Source organism: Atheta coriaria, unplaced genomic scaffold (genome assembly GCF_025399875.1).
Source record: "Atheta coriaria isolate IRGN ID8LTWV9N9 unplaced genomic scaffold, Caltech_Dcor_3.1 hic_scaffold_8_pilon, whole genome shotgun sequence".
NCBI lineage: Eukaryota > Metazoa > Arthropoda > Insecta > Coleoptera > Staphylinidae > Dalotia > Dalotia coriaria.
In genome coordinates this window covers 8,312,449-8,328,760 of record NW_027045450.1, presented here as the reverse complement: position 1 = coordinate 8,328,760, position 16,312 = coordinate 8,312,449, and the positions used below count along the sequence as shown (strand labels likewise).

General features: G+C 42.5%; 4 protein-coding genes across 19 annotated transcripts; 3 read left to right on the top strand and 1 right to left on the bottom strand.

Moving 5' to 3' along the window:
- The first annotated feature begins 304 nt into the window (after window positions 1–304).
- Window positions 305–1,289, top strand: LOC135797602 (BLOC-1-related complex subunit 8 homolog). The gene is made up of 3 exons (XM_065310067.1): window positions 305–536; window positions 606–783; window positions 889–1,289. The coding sequence occupies exons 1-3, from the start codon at window positions 497–499 to the stop codon at window positions 1,157–1,159; spliced, it is 489 nt and encodes a 162-aa protein (XP_065166139.1). The 5' UTR covers window positions 305–496; the 3' UTR covers window positions 1,160–1,289.
- Window positions 1,290–1,414: 125 nt separating this feature from the next.
- LOC135797599 (uncharacterized) lies at window positions 1,415–12,889 on the top strand. 16 transcript variants are annotated; one of them, XR_010549589.1, is made up of 15 exons: window positions 1,446–1,557; window positions 4,311–4,582; window positions 4,773–4,895; window positions 5,258–6,029; window positions 6,157–6,453; window positions 6,516–7,056; window positions 7,146–7,383; window positions 7,434–7,507; window positions 7,570–7,649; window positions 7,900–8,115; window positions 8,454–8,490; window positions 8,699–8,841; window positions 9,778–9,907; window positions 10,036–10,352; window positions 10,410–10,551. XR_010549589.1 is itself a non-coding variant. In XM_065310055.1 (15 exons), the coding sequence occupies exons 2-15, from the start codon at window positions 4,374–4,376 to the stop codon at window positions 11,497–11,499; spliced, it is 3,696 nt and encodes a 1,231-aa protein (XP_065166127.1). In that variant the 5' UTR covers window positions 1,446–1,557; window positions 4,311–4,373; the 3' UTR covers window positions 11,500–12,889. The 16 variants fall into 16 exon arrangements, 15 of the variants coding, with proteins under 15 accessions (XP_065166137.1, XP_065166127.1, XP_065166131.1 ...); XM_065310055.1 differs by lacking the exons at window positions 9,778–9,907; window positions 10,036–10,352 and adding exons at window positions 11,231–11,371; window positions 11,428–12,889 and having other exon boundaries at window positions 4,773–4,880; window positions 10,410–11,177; XM_065310059.1 differs by lacking the exons at window positions 9,778–9,907; window positions 10,036–10,352 and adding exons at window positions 11,231–11,371; window positions 11,428–12,889 and having other exon boundaries at window positions 5,258–5,822; window positions 10,410–11,177.
- LOC135797603 (ubiquitin-conjugating enzyme E2 N) lies at window positions 12,890–14,968 on the bottom strand. The gene has a single exon (XM_065310068.1). The coding sequence runs from the start codon at window positions 14,713–14,715 to the stop codon at window positions 14,260–14,262; it is 456 nt and encodes a 151-aa protein (XP_065166140.1). The 5' UTR covers window positions 14,716–14,968; the 3' UTR covers window positions 12,890–14,259.
- A 288-nt stretch (window positions 14,969–15,256) lies between these two features.
- On the top strand, window positions 15,257–16,283 carry LOC135797601 (phosphoglycerate mutase 1-like). Its single transcript, XM_065310066.1, has 2 exons — window positions 15,257–15,470; window positions 15,534–16,283. Exons 1-2 carry the CDS (start codon window positions 15,371–15,373, stop codon window positions 16,202–16,204), a joined length of 771 nt encoding a protein of 256 aa, XP_065166138.1. The 5' UTR covers window positions 15,257–15,370; the 3' UTR covers window positions 16,205–16,283.
- Window positions 16,284–16,312: the final 29 nt, after the last annotated feature.

Below are 16,312 nucleotides of genomic sequence, written 5' to 3'. Positions count from 1 at the left end.
CTTGAAATTAGGCTATTCCGACTGAATTTTGAAAATTTAAAAGTTTGAATTTTAAAATTCAAAATAAATGAATGTGGTTCAGAAGATATAGAGTGTTTACCACAGCACAAATTTAAGTTTTTTTGAAATGTACTTGTGCTTACCAACACAAAAATGACATGTATTTGAAAGGCCTAATGATTTGCATAAAATTGCAATGCTTACATTAAAAACTTTTTACTGTTCTTCGCTTCTTGTCTGTTTTTAATAAATACCTGTCTTCAAGTCCTAAAAGCATTCAATAGCCCTTTGCTAGACGTACAATCAGTTGCCTATAGTCACCCATAGTAATTTTGTCAAAAAAGCTCAGTTGATGATTACATTACATGATTACATGCAAGTAAATACATAAATCTAGTGCGGCTTTATAACATATCTTAAACATAAGTACAATATATACATAACAGTATTTACACTTTACATACCGCTAAAATATTAGAAATATCCCTGATTAAAAATGTCTGCAGACAGTGATTTAGACATCAAAGTTAAAAAATGTAAGTACATGCATATAAACAAAGGGCGTAATTATGAATGCAACCACATTATATTACCCTTATTTACAGCAACTGAAAGAATTTCTGAAAACATGCATATTGTGGCTAATGAACCATCTTTGGCATTCTATAGACTACAAGAACATGTTCGCAAGGCACTCAATCCAATGGTAGACAGAAAAATGGAAGTGCAAAAGTTGCATACTGAACTAGTTGGTAGAATCTATGACATGGAATATGCCATCAGGTATTACACATTATAAATCTTCTTTACTATACCCTAACTAAATAGCTTCTTTCTCTGCTTTGAGCTTTTTTCTTTTTACAATTTAAAGCATTTTGTGTATTTTAGTGCTGTTAAATCAATTGAGGAAATGGAGAAGACATACAAGAGCATTCAAGACAACCTCAAGAGTTGTATCTTCCTCAGACAACAATTAAAATACGAGGAATCTCGCAAGAAAAAACCTGAAACCAACTCAATGTACAAGAGGCTCTCAGCCCACATCACCATTGACTTGCCAGAGATCACCTCTGACATGGCAGATGTAATGCGTGAGACCGCCAATCGCGTCGAGCACATCATCTCTAAATCGACACATACCAACAGCAACAATCAATAGGCTAAGAATAGCTTAACGCCCTTTTAATTAATTTAATTCTAAGTTCCATGCTGTGATTTTATGTTAATATGGTAGTATACCTTATAAACGCGTTTCAAGCTTACGAATATAGCCATCTATAATCTAAAAACGTAACTTACCGGTTACATTTCTCTACTTGTAGGTTGGCAGCGCTGGTTTTCAAAAACCCTACACCAACTGAACTCCCCAGACGCTATATGTTTGTGTCTGTCGTTGGTTTACGCTTCGAGTCGCGCTGTCGAGAGTAAAATCCCGTCGTTGCGGCCACGAAAAGATGATCTAACGCGTGTGCTCTCGCAAATCAATCGGGCGCGAGTGTGTTAATCAGCGCCAAGGGTTGTGATTCACCAAAGGGACCTCACGGCCGGCGCGCATCCGTAAGTGGTTGTTGCTGCATCCATACGCGTTCGTGCGTGTTTGACAGTAGACATACATTAAATCATCTGTGCCCAGGCAGGTGGCGGGGGTGTGCATGTGCATTACTTTAATTACTTTATTTGTACCACTTTATCCTGTATTGAATTAACAACCCTCTTAACGTTCAACCTTGAACACACTTCCTTTGCTGTTGTATGTAGTACATGTTTGTATCACTCTGTAAGAAAAACAAAAGTTGTTTGATCACCACTTATTTCTGGTTTTATTTGCATGCTACACATCTATTTGAATATTGCATCCGTGAGTTTAGAATCACACATCACACGGCTTTGATTAAAAGCGTATATAATATATGTGGGACGTGTGCGTCTATGATCTGGTTCAGACGTAGCGCAGATGTTTCGCTTGTTTGCTCGCGTTTTATCTCTACAATAAACGCTCCAATCAATATTATTGTTTGCTTTCTGGCGTGCGCGTCGATTTCAGCACTTTGATAACGCAACGCAACTGATTCAATAATAGTGTAGATAATACGCAATTGGATAGATAAGAAATGTTCACTTTATTTTCATCTGCTATTTATCCGCGTAATTGCAACATATTTTAAGGTTAGTTCAATTTCCTATGTTAAAAAGACATTTTACGCACTAGTGTGTAAAATATATCTTTATTTACACACAGAATTCATAACAGGCGCAGTATTTTTATTTGCGTGCACATTAGCGCGTATAATTTACTCGAGCATAAATATTTGCCTCCATGGCTATGATGGAGGCGGCATGCGACGTTCAGAACAAGCGAATTATTCGAGTAGACAAACAGGATTACGCTTCGGCCGCTTTAAGCGATAAAACTTTCCAAAGGATATAGTCGGCCGCCGCCACCTCCACCATCGTCGCCCGAAAATCGCAACGCAAATACGCGCACATTCTGACAGCAAACTTTTAATGAATTAAATTTAAATTAACACGAAAGACAAACGCGCGACAATGGATTCAATTTCGGGGCATATTTAATATGCAAACACAAATATATGTAAAAGGATTTTGCCGGGGCGGGCGGAAATGAATGTTAAATCCGCATGTCCGACCGGAAATTAGTAGTCTATTGGTGTGACTTCCGGTTCACACCATATTCATATCTCTTGGGGAATAATAAACACAGATTTTTAATAAAATTTGCTGTTTGAGGTTAAAATAATAGCAAATAATGAAATGAAGACCGAAATCTTGTTAGGAAAGTTTGTTTTGTACGAAATTTCACCGTGAGTAAACAAAACTCGAAAGAAACTCGAAACTGTGAAAGAAAAACAGTCGGCAAAAAAAAACCCACGCTGTAATTAATTAATAAATTGTGATCTAATAATTTTTTTGCATGCATTAATTTTTAATTAAAAGAAGAATTCAATTCGTAATCGATTACTGAAAGAATTATGATTTTATCGCGATGCGTTTATGCGTAATTAATTAATAACTTGAATTTCGCTCGCGAATTGCTCATTTTTTATCGGGATTAGCCCCGAATTTCATCATGGCCCCATTAAAAAGCAGGTACGCTTTGCCAAATATGCAAAATTGAAGTAAATTTCACGCTCGATATTAGCGTGGCCCTTTTAATCAATTAATCCGGCTGGCTTGGGGATTTAATTCTGTTTGTGCACATATTCTACGCCGCTCGAGGTCGCCGGTGGTGAAATGGAACGGATTAAAAGAGTGCACACGCTCGCATGGTCACCATATCTCATATTTCATCCATTTCCATTCCGAAATCCACCCCCAATTTTTGGGGGATTTTCGTTTTCTGGGGGCGCGCGCAACGCGTCGTCGGGCTTCGGCTTCATTAAAAGTCCCCTCAGCTCGCTCCTCGGCAGGACACGAAACGAGTTCACCACCACCGACGGCGGGGGCGCTCAATAATTTTGCCGACGGGCAGGCAGGCGCGCGCCGCGCATGCGCCCGTTTCAAACCTGTTCCTCTCCGGCCACTGCCAGGCCACGACACGGGGAAAATCCTTGCGGGAAATACTATCCGTGTGTGTCGGGTTCGCGAGCGCAAACAGGTCTGGCTGTTATCCTGTGGGTGCCACGCAAAGGATTTTACCGTTTCACCAAAAAAAGTAAAAAATCGTGTTTCGTGCGGCAGCTGTATAACGTGTGAAATAGTTGAATAGTTAATATTGATTTTACACCACGACGTCGACTCCGGCGGCGGTGGTGGCGGCGCCGTTGGCCTGCCAGTCGGGCATGAAGTGTGTGTTGCAGTGAATCGAAAACGAGTGACTTGGATTTTACGTCTTTAAATGATTTCGCCCTGTATGTAACATATTCTCCAATTATTCCACTTGACCAACACGACAGCACTCTAATTATCATTGTGTTTGATTGATTGCTTGTTTGATATTTTTTTATTGATTTTGCAAAATCCATTCTGTCAAAATCACATCTCCAATGATGATTCATCGCAATGGGTGCGCTAATGAGCCAACATGCACTTCAATCACTTGTCGTTAGTCATGTCCTCGTCCTCGTGTGGTTTGATGAGTGCACCAATGCCCGGAAGCTAAATAAGATGGCCGATTGTTTGTGTTGGTCCTGACGTCATTTTCTTGCACTATAATTAATTCCACCAACGTTGCATTTTTTTTCTTTCATTTCATTTCATTCCCTGCGCCTCCACCAATTCTACATGATCTCATATACAAAACTAGTACCTATTTCCGGTTGTGTATAATATATGTCCTTATGTTGTTGTAGATGCGTTGCCGCATTGCAATGCTCGTCCGATGGAAAAAGTAATTGTGCAGCAGCCCGCGCGCGATGACTAGCTTGACGTTGGCGTTAGATAATGCTGTTACAGAGAGCACTGAGCAGATCAGCAAGCTGTTCCCCAAGTGTCGGCCGCGCGGCGCCGACATTAACCTCAATCCGCTCTTGGGCCGTGAGCATGCTGAGCGCAACGACAACCATCGCCATTCGCACGCCGCCGCCGTCATGAACGTCGACGCCAGGGATAGGGATAATGATAGGTATTTCCTGCACGTGTCTCTTACCCTTCATTCATTCACTCACTATCTGTATGCGTGTGCGTTTACGTGTGTGTGCTTGTCACCATTTTCGAAAGTGACCATTTGCCGGAAAACCGGAAATGCGCCACCAGTGATTCAACGTGTGTGTGCGCTGCTAAGATGCTTTTGTTTTGGTGTGTCGTGTGTTCAGATGGGTCATGGATGGTTCCTATGCGGACAATCGAGATAACGGAAGCCAAGTGCATTCTACCGACGACGACGACATAATCGACCACGAGCATATCGGAGGAACGTACAAGTTACGTGACTCTAGGTACACACACTCCAACACACACTGTCACAGAATAAAAAACACCGGAATTGCTATCTTCTGTCTATCTCTTCACTGTATCTTCAATTTCACAGCATGGAAATTTACTATAACTACCCTCAAATTGTATATAATATCTAAATACATACCTGTCCATGTCATATAATGTCGTGGTGTAGAGTAGAAGCACTTTCACTTCTCTTTCGAACGCATCGAACCCTCTTTCCATAGCTGTAGATGATCTAGATGGCGCTCAAGACCAATCAGCGCCATCTATCGTTGCATTAGGTTACTGCTTGTTGCTGTTTTGATGTTTTTATGTAAATCCCTAAGGAGATGTTGATTTCTTTTGATGAATTTTGCAGAATCATCGAGATAGCAGGCGGACGCGAAATCTACTCGCAGAGCCGCAGTAAAGCATCGCGTAAATCGCGTAACAATCCAACATCGCTGGTTGGTGATGAGTTAGACAAGAAGCAGCGTCAAGGTGTATGGGAATTGAGAGGCGGCGGGACGGCGGCACGATGCAACAATGACGCTGTCGGCCTCGCTGCGAAAGCGAAGGCGCGCGCTGCACGCGACTTCACCGAGACGGTCTTCGCGTCGGAGGTGTGCTCGATGACGATGACGCAGCAGAATTCCTCGGCGGTGGAGGCCCAGCAGTTGCAGGAGCTGCAGGCGACACTCGCTCAATTGCAACAGCGCAATGGTGGCGGCGGTGGTTCACCGGATAACGACGTTGTGGTCTTTGATGATATCGGCGAAAGCTGGCAGAATGATTCACCGCCACTGCTCATGGAAAATGGTAGTAGTGATAGTAATGCTGGGAATGTAGGCGGTGTTAGCTCAATCACCACCACCACCACTAGCAACAATACCAACACCTCGCCGCCGTACAACAATCATCAGATGGACGAGCGCGTGACGAAGGTGATTGGCTCGCTCCCGATTGCCGTGTACGAGGGCTCGCCGCGCAGATACGGCCCCCGCCACCAGGAGTCCAACTGCACGCACCCGCAATTACCTAGCGCGCAGAGCTTGCTTGCTTCCCCTAGTGTCTATCCACCCAGGCCCGGCTTTCCGCAGCGGGTTGTCTGTTCCCCTAGCGAAAACGATGCCCCCACTACTGATAACTACGTAAGTCCCTCGTCAGAACGCGTGCCTATCTTCCCATATCCATAATCCTTGAATTGTTTTTGGGCTAGTATACCAATTTTTATCTTTTTTGATAAAATTTATATTTTTTGTGTTTTTATGTATCTAGAGGACAAATGGTAGTAAACCGGGGTCACCACGTACCACTTCGTCGACATTCGACTACCTCTACGAATTCTCCGAGACGCGTAAAGTCCTCGAAGAGTTCTTCAAGTGCCCGCCGCCGGAAGAAGAAAACCGGCTGGAGGCGGAGTTTCAGGACCTCGAGTATGAGTTGCGCCGCCAGGCGGGCGATTCTGGCAACTCGTATGTTGGTCAGCGATTGGCCAAGCGACCCGAGCAAGATTTCTGCCTACGCATTGATTCACCCCGCAAGCACAATAGCACTAATTTATTAACCCTTCAGGTATTTTATTCCCCCACCTTCATTTACTTAAAAATTAATATTTTATCTTTCTAAATCCATAGGATCATGAAATAACTGAGTACGAAAACAATTTCCTGGACCTCTCGATAGGCACGGGTTCCAGTGGTGATTTGGGCGAGACCGAGGTGGGTCTCCAAGTGGGCCACAGTCGTAACTTCACCCTATCACCAGAAACCACCGATTGTGACTCCAACTGCGGTGACCTCGATAGTGAAGTGTCCCTAATGTTGATGGAGAATGAATTAGGCCCTGCTTCCGGTCTATTAGGCTCCAGTGGTGATCTAGCGATACCCAATGATTCCCTGCGATTGTATTCAAGTATGCCTGTGTTGGAAGATGGTCTCTCTTCCGGTCATGCCAGCGATACAGACAACAACAATCCCACGGTGATGTTGATGAAGCGTCAAATCACCGAGATTGAACGTGAGATTAACCAAGGTATCAAGGGTAAACAACTCGTCAGCAACAAACCACAAGAGAATGGTCTCTCCCCAGCTAAAGAAACACCTCTGAATCAAATCGAGGTGATCAATGGCATCAACTCCTATGATGATCTCAATCATCAATCAGTGGACACGTCAGGTATATGTAGTTTTATTCTAAGTTTCCGGTTTTGTTTCTTGCATAGTGTGTGGTAGTGTAGCACATGTAGTCTTGTGGTAATCCATTAGATAAAACACCACCTCCGCCTGCTCCAGCTCCACATCGCTGCGTCATCCCAACCAGTGGAGGAGGAGGAGGAGGAGGTGTTGGAGGAGTACAGGTGCCCGCCGCTGAGGTCGCTGATGTCGAGGCGGCCATTAAGGATATCCGGTTGACGCTGCAACGCACCAAGACGCTGCCGCTCAAGTGTCATCCGGAAGAGGAATGTGAGGAGGGCAGCGCCGTCAGCCCAGTGTGGGTGCCGAGGTAACTAGCCGCTCGGCGCGTTTAATTTTGAGTCTAAATTTTCGTTGCAGGCAACGTGGGCTGTCAGCAACAAGCGCAGACTCCGATCGGAAGGTGCAAAGTGGTGAAGAGGGAGGTGACGAAGGTAATTATATAGTAATTAGTCATTTTTGACTTAAAAATTAATCATATCTGGGTTTGTTTCAGAAGAAGCCGACACAGACCTCGAAACAGATCGTCTTCTAGGTCAACAACGTACGGATGATCAAGGATTCTACGATGATAAGGTAATACCCATTGTGGTTTCGTGTGTCGTGTGTGAGTCGATGTTTTGTTTTGATGTTAGGATATAGGATAGGGCAGCGCAGATATTAGGTGAAGATTAATACCAAAATATTAGATAATTTTCAAGATGGCGGACTAGTTTTAGATAAAATTCGCATGATACTATTTTGATTACTTACCATCCCTTTACTGGAGCTGTTGTGTCGATAACCGTAACGTGTTTCTGTTGTGTTGTGTGTCTCTCTCACCCAGGGCTGGAGAAAACCCAAAAGTCGGACGATCATGCCGCCATTATCCCTACCCACCACCCAGAAACAGATCATGCACCCGCTGGACGAGGGCACGATACCGCTCGCCTCACCCACCGATCCTCTCATCTCGCATCCCTCGTCACCCAACGCCACCTCCGACAAAAGCCAGTCGCCTCAGAGCCAGAAGGGATCTAACGCTTCGATCAAACTCAAAAAGGTGTGACCCGCTATAGCTGGCATGACCTCTATCTCTTAATACTCTTTTAATGTTTCTGTGTCTTGTTTAATGCTTTTGCTTAGCAAAACATTTATTTCTACATTAGACTAGTCTAAAGTTTAGCAAAAATAAGTTATTGATTGAGAATCTAGAATCTAGAAAGATTAGTTTGTAGGGTCTACAAACATAACCTCAACTGTTGTGGGTGGCGCTATGTGTGTGGACTTGGTTTGCTTTTGATTGCACCGTAGCATTTGAAATTCGCACGCCACGCGAACAACATTCAACATGCCCGCCGGCGGTGTTCCAGCCCGCTTAATGTGCGTCTTATGTTGCAGGACAAAGAGAACAAAAAGAAGGGACGCAACAAGGAAGGTGTGTATAGTTTTGCTTTCTCACCCCACTCACGTAACGTAAATAACAGCGTAGTAAACCAAATACTAATTCTTACTTGATTTTCATGCGTCTTACGGACTTGCTCTTGATGTAAGTACCATTTTAATAACAACTAACTACTTACGCCATCTAGGGTCAAGTGGCCCCGACATGTTTTCCATCATTACAAATCAGATTTGACTTGCAGGTGGATTCTTGGATCCGACAGTGCTCATTGAAGGCGTGTTATTCAGAGCTAGATACCTGGGTTCCACGCAGTTGGTGTGTGAAGGTCAGCCGACGAAAACGACGCGCATGATGCAGGCCGAGGAGGCCGTCAGCCGCATCAAGGTAAAGCATGCGTTCTTTTTCGCCTTTCTGACACTCTCTTTCGCACTGAACACGACTATCTGGTGTTTCCTCTTGTTTTAACCTCAAAACACTACACAACATACCTTCACACATATGAAACACTATACGTTGCTTTTGTTTTCTAACCTCAAAACACTATAACACTACACTACACAACACAAGATACAAATACACATTGTGTAGCTGTGCATGTGTAACAGTAACTGTGGGTATGTACGTTGTTCCAATGTTGGTTGGACATGCGTCGGTATAATTTTGCGGCGGCGCAGACAAACAGTGTGCCCGGTGTGCCCCCCTTCTTCCCCACTTTCGACCAGGAACGACGCACGCTTCATGTGCATATATATATCTTATATATCAATATAAATCAATATAAATATTTGGTTGGTTGCCTGCTCTACGTGTATGATGTGATGAACCCTCTTCGGTTTCGAACACTTTTTGTTTCTCGTTTGATTATTTATGGCGCACACTATATCCGACTATATCTGTTGTCATTCTTTTCTCAATCTCAGCGCTTACCTTTTTGTTGTTATCTCTTCTCATTTACGAGCCGCTTTCGATGTTTTATTTCTATATCGATTGTATTATACATATTTTGAGGTTATGATGAGTGACACATAACATAACCTTGTTTTATTATATTATTGTGCACTTGATTATTATTTATATATGAATATATTACTGATTAGTGTATGATTTTGATTAATTTGATTATAATTTCGTTTTCTCCACCCGTCGATGTTTTTGGTGGTTTTTTAGGTATTGATTGATTTTGCAAGTTGGTTTCTTTGATTTTTTGACAAATAAACACTCCACACTCATACATATATACTCTTAACGTGTTTCCGGCACGATTAGTGCACTCAGTGGCGCATATAATTGTGGTAAGCGAAGAAGGGTGAAATCTTGCAGGAGGCATCCAACCAAATGTTGCACAACTACGGCGGCAGCAGCCCCGAAAGTAGTTGCGATGACGAAACGCCCGTCGATCTGGACGCGGAGTGCGAGTCGGTTATCGATGCGCCTTCGCAGCCATTGCAGGGTGAGCACAGTCATTATATAGCCACACAAAGCTATACTATCTCTTTAGAACCAAATTATTGGTTATGTTTACTATTTTAACCTCTGATATGAGAGGTTATGTGTGTTTGAAAAACTCGGTATGCGCAGAAGCGGCGGGCGCGACCGGCACGGTCTTCCGACTGAATTTCTTGGGCTCGGTCGAGGTGGATGAGGAAGGGGGTCGCAAAAGGCGCAAGCGGCTCAAGAAAAACATGGTCGAGCTGGCCGTTACCAAAATCAAGGTAACCCCCACTCCGATTAACCCCCACCCTTGCTACACAATCAACATACAAACCGTTTCGAAGCGTATCTAATGTTATTTTCTGTTAATTTTCCATTTGTTGAACTTCTCTGCGTTTCGTGTTGAGTAACATACTAACCTAAACATTTTCCCACGCTTCACCTAACCGGATATCTAGGCATTGGTAAGTCCCGCACGTAGTGACCAACCGCATTATTTTTATTTTTGTGGACATATTCAGGCACCAGATGGCGAGACGCAGCCCAGCACCGAAGTGGACCTCTTCATCTCAACCGAGAAGATAATGGTGCTCAATACCGACTTGAAAGAGATCATGATGGACCACGCACTGCGTACCATCTCCTACATAGCGGATATCGGTGATTTGGTAGTACTCATGGCGCGGAGACGTTTCGTCCCGCATGAAATGGAAGAAGCACCCAAGATCAATCGGACTCCGAAGATGATCTGCCATGTTTTCGAGTCGGAGGAGGCTCAGTTCATCGCCCAGAGTATTGGGCAGGCATTTCAGGTCGCTTATATGGAGTTTCTCAAGGCGAACGGCATCGAGGACCACAGTTTCGTCAAGGAGATGGACTACCAAGAGGTGCTCAACTCACAGGAGATATTCGGGGATGAACTACAGATGTTTGCGAAAAAAGAGATGCAGAAAGAAGTAGTGGTACCGAAAGCCAAGGGGGAGATATTGGGTGTGGTGATAGTCGAGTCCGGATGGGGGTCGATGCTGCCGACGGTGGTGATAGCGAATTTGGCGCCTGCGGGTGCCGCCGCACGCTGCGGCCAGCTGAATATTGGGGACCAAATCATCGCCATTAATGGCGTGAGCCTCGTCGGGCTGCCGCTGTCGACGTGTCAGAACTACATCAAGAACTCGAAGAATCAGACGGTGGTTAAGCTCACTGTGGTGCCGTGCGCGCCTGTCGTCGAGGTGAAGATTAAACGACCCGATACGAAATATCAACTAGGTTTCAGCGTACAAAATGGAGTGGTAAGGTTATTTTCATGGTTTTTAAACCGGAAATTAATAAAATGTTTTTTTAGATATGTAGCTTACTTAGGGGTGGAATTGCCGAAAGAGGTGGGGTGAGAGTTGGTCATCGCATCATCGAAATCAACAATCAGAGCGTCGTTGCAGTACCGCATGAAAAGATCGTCAATTTGTTGGCGACATCTGTCGGCGAAGTACGTAACTTTTAAAATTTTAACCTAACCTATATTATATGTTTATTTTTGTGTAGATATTGATGAAAACGATGCCGACATCGATGTTCCGCCTTCTGACGGGTCAAGAAAATCCAGTGTATATCTAAATAGACTTACCGAAGGTCTGAAAGTGCCTACCTTAAAACTAGTTGATATTTAACAAGACGAGCGAAGCAAACCGAAAGAAACCTGTCATTGGGAATTGTTTATTAAGTTTTGGTCGTGCTTGAGTCGCAGATCAATATATTTTTTATTGTAACGCATAAGTTTTAACAGACTGAAGACAATACAAGCGAAGACCTGCGGCGCGGATCATATCTCAGCTTGGTCGTATCCATATTTCAGCAGCACGCGCGCGCGCGCAGTAAATGCAAGGACGACTTAAATGAATTATAGAATATACCAAAGATGTTTGTATAAAAGAAAAATGATGAAGAAAACCGACGTAAAGTCGCGCGCAGTTAGCTAAACACACAAAAAAACGCATGGACATGAATATATTAAGAATATTGGTGGTGTAACAATTAACGCGTAAAAGAAAAGTAACAAATTAGCTCCAAAATACCTATTTATATACGTATAATAATTGTACTGTATTATATTGTAAACTATATCGTAAATGACTCAGCTTTCTTTTTTCTAATTGTGATAAGCTATAAGGAATCGCGAACGCGGAAATCAATGTGTAAAACATGCGCTGACGAATTGAATGTGCTGTACATTTTCTCTAGTCGTAATACGAAAAACTAAAACCACACAAGATTCGCAAGAATTTGAAACGGCGAAAGCGAACCTAACCTTAAATTTATTTCGTAAGCGTCACTCAACCACACGATACACACTCAACATAGAAAAAAATTGCGTGTAAGCCCCACACACACATGTGATAATTGAAAAAAATGTGGAAATAATGCTTCTTACTACATTTCGAATGCCTTACGCCCCCGTATTTCTACTATTAAACGAAACTACTAAACTTCTAGTACCTAACCATATCAAATAAAGAACTATGCAACACACATTACACATGTACACAATTTACGATTGCGTTGACGACATTTGTTGAGATTTGTGCAAAAACTAAGAGACGAACAAATATTATATTAACGAAACAAACGAAATCAAATGCAGAGATTATTGTAAAACTATCGATATAGTGAAAAATGTTACTTACATTGTGCTGACAAAAAAGAAAAACTCTCCTGTATGATTCGATGATATTACTTAGTTAAGAGACTCTTCGTTCTGCCATTATAACGTCATCATAACCTACAAATGACCTATGACCGCATCGCGCATGCGCCCCCTTCCGCATTCGACTTTGTATTACCGGGTGTTCATCTTAAATGTAAGACAAAAACAAAAACAAAAAGAAAAACGGACGCGCGAAGGGATGTTTAGTCGAAATAAACACTTGCATTAATGAATTTCTATCTCCAGAGATTTATCCCGCTGCCCTCTTTCACCCGAAATAAAGTGTTGTAGGGAGATCGCAGATTGTGTAAAGAATTTATTTCGTAAAAAGCCTTACATATCAATATATACAACACACTTAAATGTTCGCCGTTCTGCTTAAAATGTTTTCGACCTGCTTTTTCGCTATATGTTTTTCTCCCGGGGGGCTTATGTTGCATTTTTACTTGTCTCGAAGCTGACGTCTTAACTATTCTCGAAAATAGAAACAATCTCAATCGGAAATTCGAAATTACAAAAACCTATCGATACATTGCGCTTCGCTTGCTTCATTTCTTTGTTTGTTTGTTTTTTATATAACATTTAACATGACTAATCCGTTTAATTAATCAAGAAATCACACATTTGACAGCTTGATAGTCGAATCAGCCGCAGTCAGTCGCGCGTGCACGAATTCGACCCGTTTTTTTTTTTTTTTTCAAATGACATCCACTTTTGTTTGAGAGGAGAAACTAAAATAACTTAGTGTATCGACTAATGTATAAATCTAATCAGCAACAGTTTGTTTTTTCTTTCTTTCTTTCTTTTTCTTGACGAGAAATGAAAAGGAGTGAAGTGTTGAAGTTGCGCCGGATGGATCAAACGTAAGAATGTCTCTCAGTTTTGCTCGTACGATACAAACTGATAGGATAAGTAGAGCGATTATTGAACAATTCGGTACAAGTGCAGTGCGACGGTCTGAAACGCGCAGAAACCAAGTTATACATTAGTTATTATTGATTGACGCGCAAACATTACGTGTTAGCGCAATCATTCTTTCATAATTCGATTCTGTACATAATTCTCCATCTAATAACATCGTGAATGTTTTGAAAATAGTTTTCTATCATTAGTTACAGGTAAAATTCATTTTTTTTGCAGTTTTTTGCTTGTAACTTTTTTTCCTGGCATAAATTTTGATAAATTTTTATAGAATTAGATGTAGAATACAATGCAGAATCGATTTTTAAAAGAATCATTATTCTATCACAATTAGTTCTTGAATAAATCAATAAATCATGACTAAAACCATCAGAAATCTTACTTTGTAAAACTTAAACATTAATAACTCCAAAACCAAACGTGATATCATAACAAATCTTTCAAAATTCAATAAAATATCTAATTCTGTGTATAATCACACAAAAATGATTGAAAATAGTTTTATATAATCAATTATAGCTAAATTTAACAAAATCGAAGTTTTAAAAGCAGTTTGATGTGAATTTTTATGCATTTTGTGATTTTAAAAGAATTGTTATGATACCCCGTTTAGTTTTTGAGTTATTAATCAATAACTCGGCCTCGAATGAAGCTGGTTTGCGTGCCCAGACCGTTGTCCTACACTTAAACCGAAAGTTGATTACAAAATGCACACCGATCGTGTTTCACTCGTGGGTCTCGCCGCAAAAGTCTCAGTTGTCCATGGCGAAGCGACGCGTCCACTCCTTGGCGTTGCGGATGGCCTCCACCTCGTTGACTTTCCACAGTTCGGCGACGTCGTTGGCGAGCGGGTCGTCGGGATTCGGTGCGCTGAGCAGCGCCTGAATCGACAGCAGCACGGTGCGAATTTGCAGCGCCGGGCTCCACTTGTCCTTGAGAATGTCGAGGCAGATGCGCCCCAGCCGGTCAATGTTTGGGTGATAGATACGTGTGATGAAGCGCACCTTCGGCGCCGACATCGGGTAGTCCTCCGGCAGGAAGAGCTCCAGCTTGAAGAGGCCGCCCTCGAACGGGGAGTCCTCCGGGCCGGTGACGATGACGTGAAAGTAGCGTGCGTTGTTCTCGTCGGGCACGGCGCTGATGCCGGGCACCGGCTCCTGCATGAGGCGCAGCGTCTCCTTGGTTATTCTACGAGGCAGGGCTGCCATTTTTCTTTACGTGCTATACTCGACGGCGAGGCGAGATGTCCGTAGGGTTGCGATGCGAGAGACGGGAACTACGTGCTTCGAGGCGCCGGACGCGCGCTGCACATGCTAGGTTACGCCGACGTGACCTGGACCTGGTGCGCTGCGGAGTCGCTGAGCTCGGCTGCGTTTTGCACTTGATAGATGTGTCGATGGATTTGATTGTTCACGGCCTGGCCTGCAGTTATCGCACGGTTTTCTACTGGAGCGCCACTGAGCATGATCAGAAACGACCAACGTACAACTTAAATTATACCGGGTGAAACAAGCAACCTGTCAAAAAATTAAAATTTAAAAACTGCTTATATTCATTAAATCAATTAAACCAAACATAAAATAACTACTAATACATTTATTACTATATATTACCATAATTTTTATTGTTAAAAAGCGCCTACTTTTAAAAATATTCACTAAAATAATGTTTGCCATTCCCCTAACATAGTTTTTTTGGTTTGCTAACTCACCACCATTGTTGCGACGAACTTAACCGAACCGAAAACATCACCCGAAAGTTCAAATCGTTCAAAATTCCTGCTGACCCTCCTGCTAATCATTCCCAACACCGCTTCGACATTCAGTTTCACGCAAGGACAGCGAAATAAATCAATTTCTAATCATGGTGCAGTACAAAGTGGTAATGGTACGTCATGGTGAGTCCGAATGGAACGAGAAAAACCTATTCACCGGCTGGTACGACGCGAATCTCAACGCAAAAGGTATAACATTCAGTCACCTTGAAACGACCTTCACACATTTTTCAACTAATTTTATTAATTTAGGCGAGGCGGAAGCCAAAAGTGCCGGTGTCGCGTTGAAAAACGCCGAATACAAATTCGACAAGGCATATACATCAGTCCTCACCAGAGCTCAGAGGACCTTAGCTTCAATTCTCAAGGAAATCAACCAGGAGGACATCCCTATTGAGAGAACATGGAGACTCAATGAAAGACATTATGGTGGCCTGACTGGATTGAACAAATCCGAAACAGCTGAAAAGTATGGAGAGGCTCAGGTGGCTGTCTGGAGGAGGAGTTTTGATGTCCCACCTCCTGCAATGGAAGAAGACCATCCTTATTTCCATACAATTGTTGATGATCCAAGATATAAAGATGGTCCATCAAAGGAAGAATTCCCCAAGTTTGAGAGTCTCAAACTAACCATTGCAAGAACAATGCCATTCTGGAATGATGTAATTGTGCCTGAAATCAAAGCAGGAAAACAAATCCTGATTGCTGCACATGGCAACAGTTTGAGAGGAATTGTGAAAACCCTTGATAAAATGACTGAGGATCAAATCATGGGTTTAAATCTCCCAACAGGCATTCCATTTGTTTATACACTTGATGAAAATATGGAACCTGTTGAAGGTGGCAGCTTGCAGTTCCTTGGCGATCCAGAAACAGTGAAGAAAGCAATTGAGGCTGTGGCGAATCAAGGCAAGTCAAAGTAAATCCTTAAATCCACTTTGTATTTTGATACACTGCTATATTTCGTACAAAATCTATGAAAATAAATTAAATTCTTAGTAATTTTGAAGGATTTTTCATAAATTTTTAAA

Bases quoted from the DNA above. Each gene is read 5' to 3' on its own strand.
- LOC135797599 (XM_065310050.1), top strand. From the start codon at position 4,374: ATGACTAGCTTGACGTTGGCGTTAGATAATGCTGTTACAGAGAGCACT. The intron at 6,454-6,515 runs GTATTTTATTCC...CTAAATCCATAG, and splicing joins CTAATTTATTAACCCTTCAG to GATCATGAAATAACTGAGTA. The intron at 8,842-10,409 runs GTAAAGCATGCG...GGACATATTCAG, and splicing joins AGGCCGTCAGCCGCATCAAG to GCACCAGATGGCGAGACGCA.
- LOC135797601 (XM_065310066.1), top strand. From the start codon at position 15,371: ATGGTGCAGTACAAAGTGGTAATGGTACGTCATGGTGAGTCCGAATGG. The intron at 15,471-15,533 runs GTATAACATTCA...TTATTAATTTAG, and splicing joins CGCGAATCTCAACGCAAAAG to GCGAGGCGGAAGCCAAAAGT.
- LOC135797602 (XM_065310067.1), top strand. From the start codon at position 497: ATGTCTGCAGACAGTGATTTAGACATCAAAGTTAAAAAAT. The intron at 537-605 runs GTAAGTACATGC...CCTTATTTACAG, and splicing joins AGACATCAAAGTTAAAAAAT to CAACTGAAAGAATTTCTGAA. The intron at 784-888 runs GTATTACACATT...TGTGTATTTTAG, and splicing joins GACATGGAATATGCCATCAG to TGCTGTTAAATCAATTGAGG.
- LOC135797603 (XM_065310068.1), bottom strand. From the start codon at position 14,715: ATGGCAGCCCTGCCTCGTAGAATAACCAAGGAGACGCTGCGCCTCATG.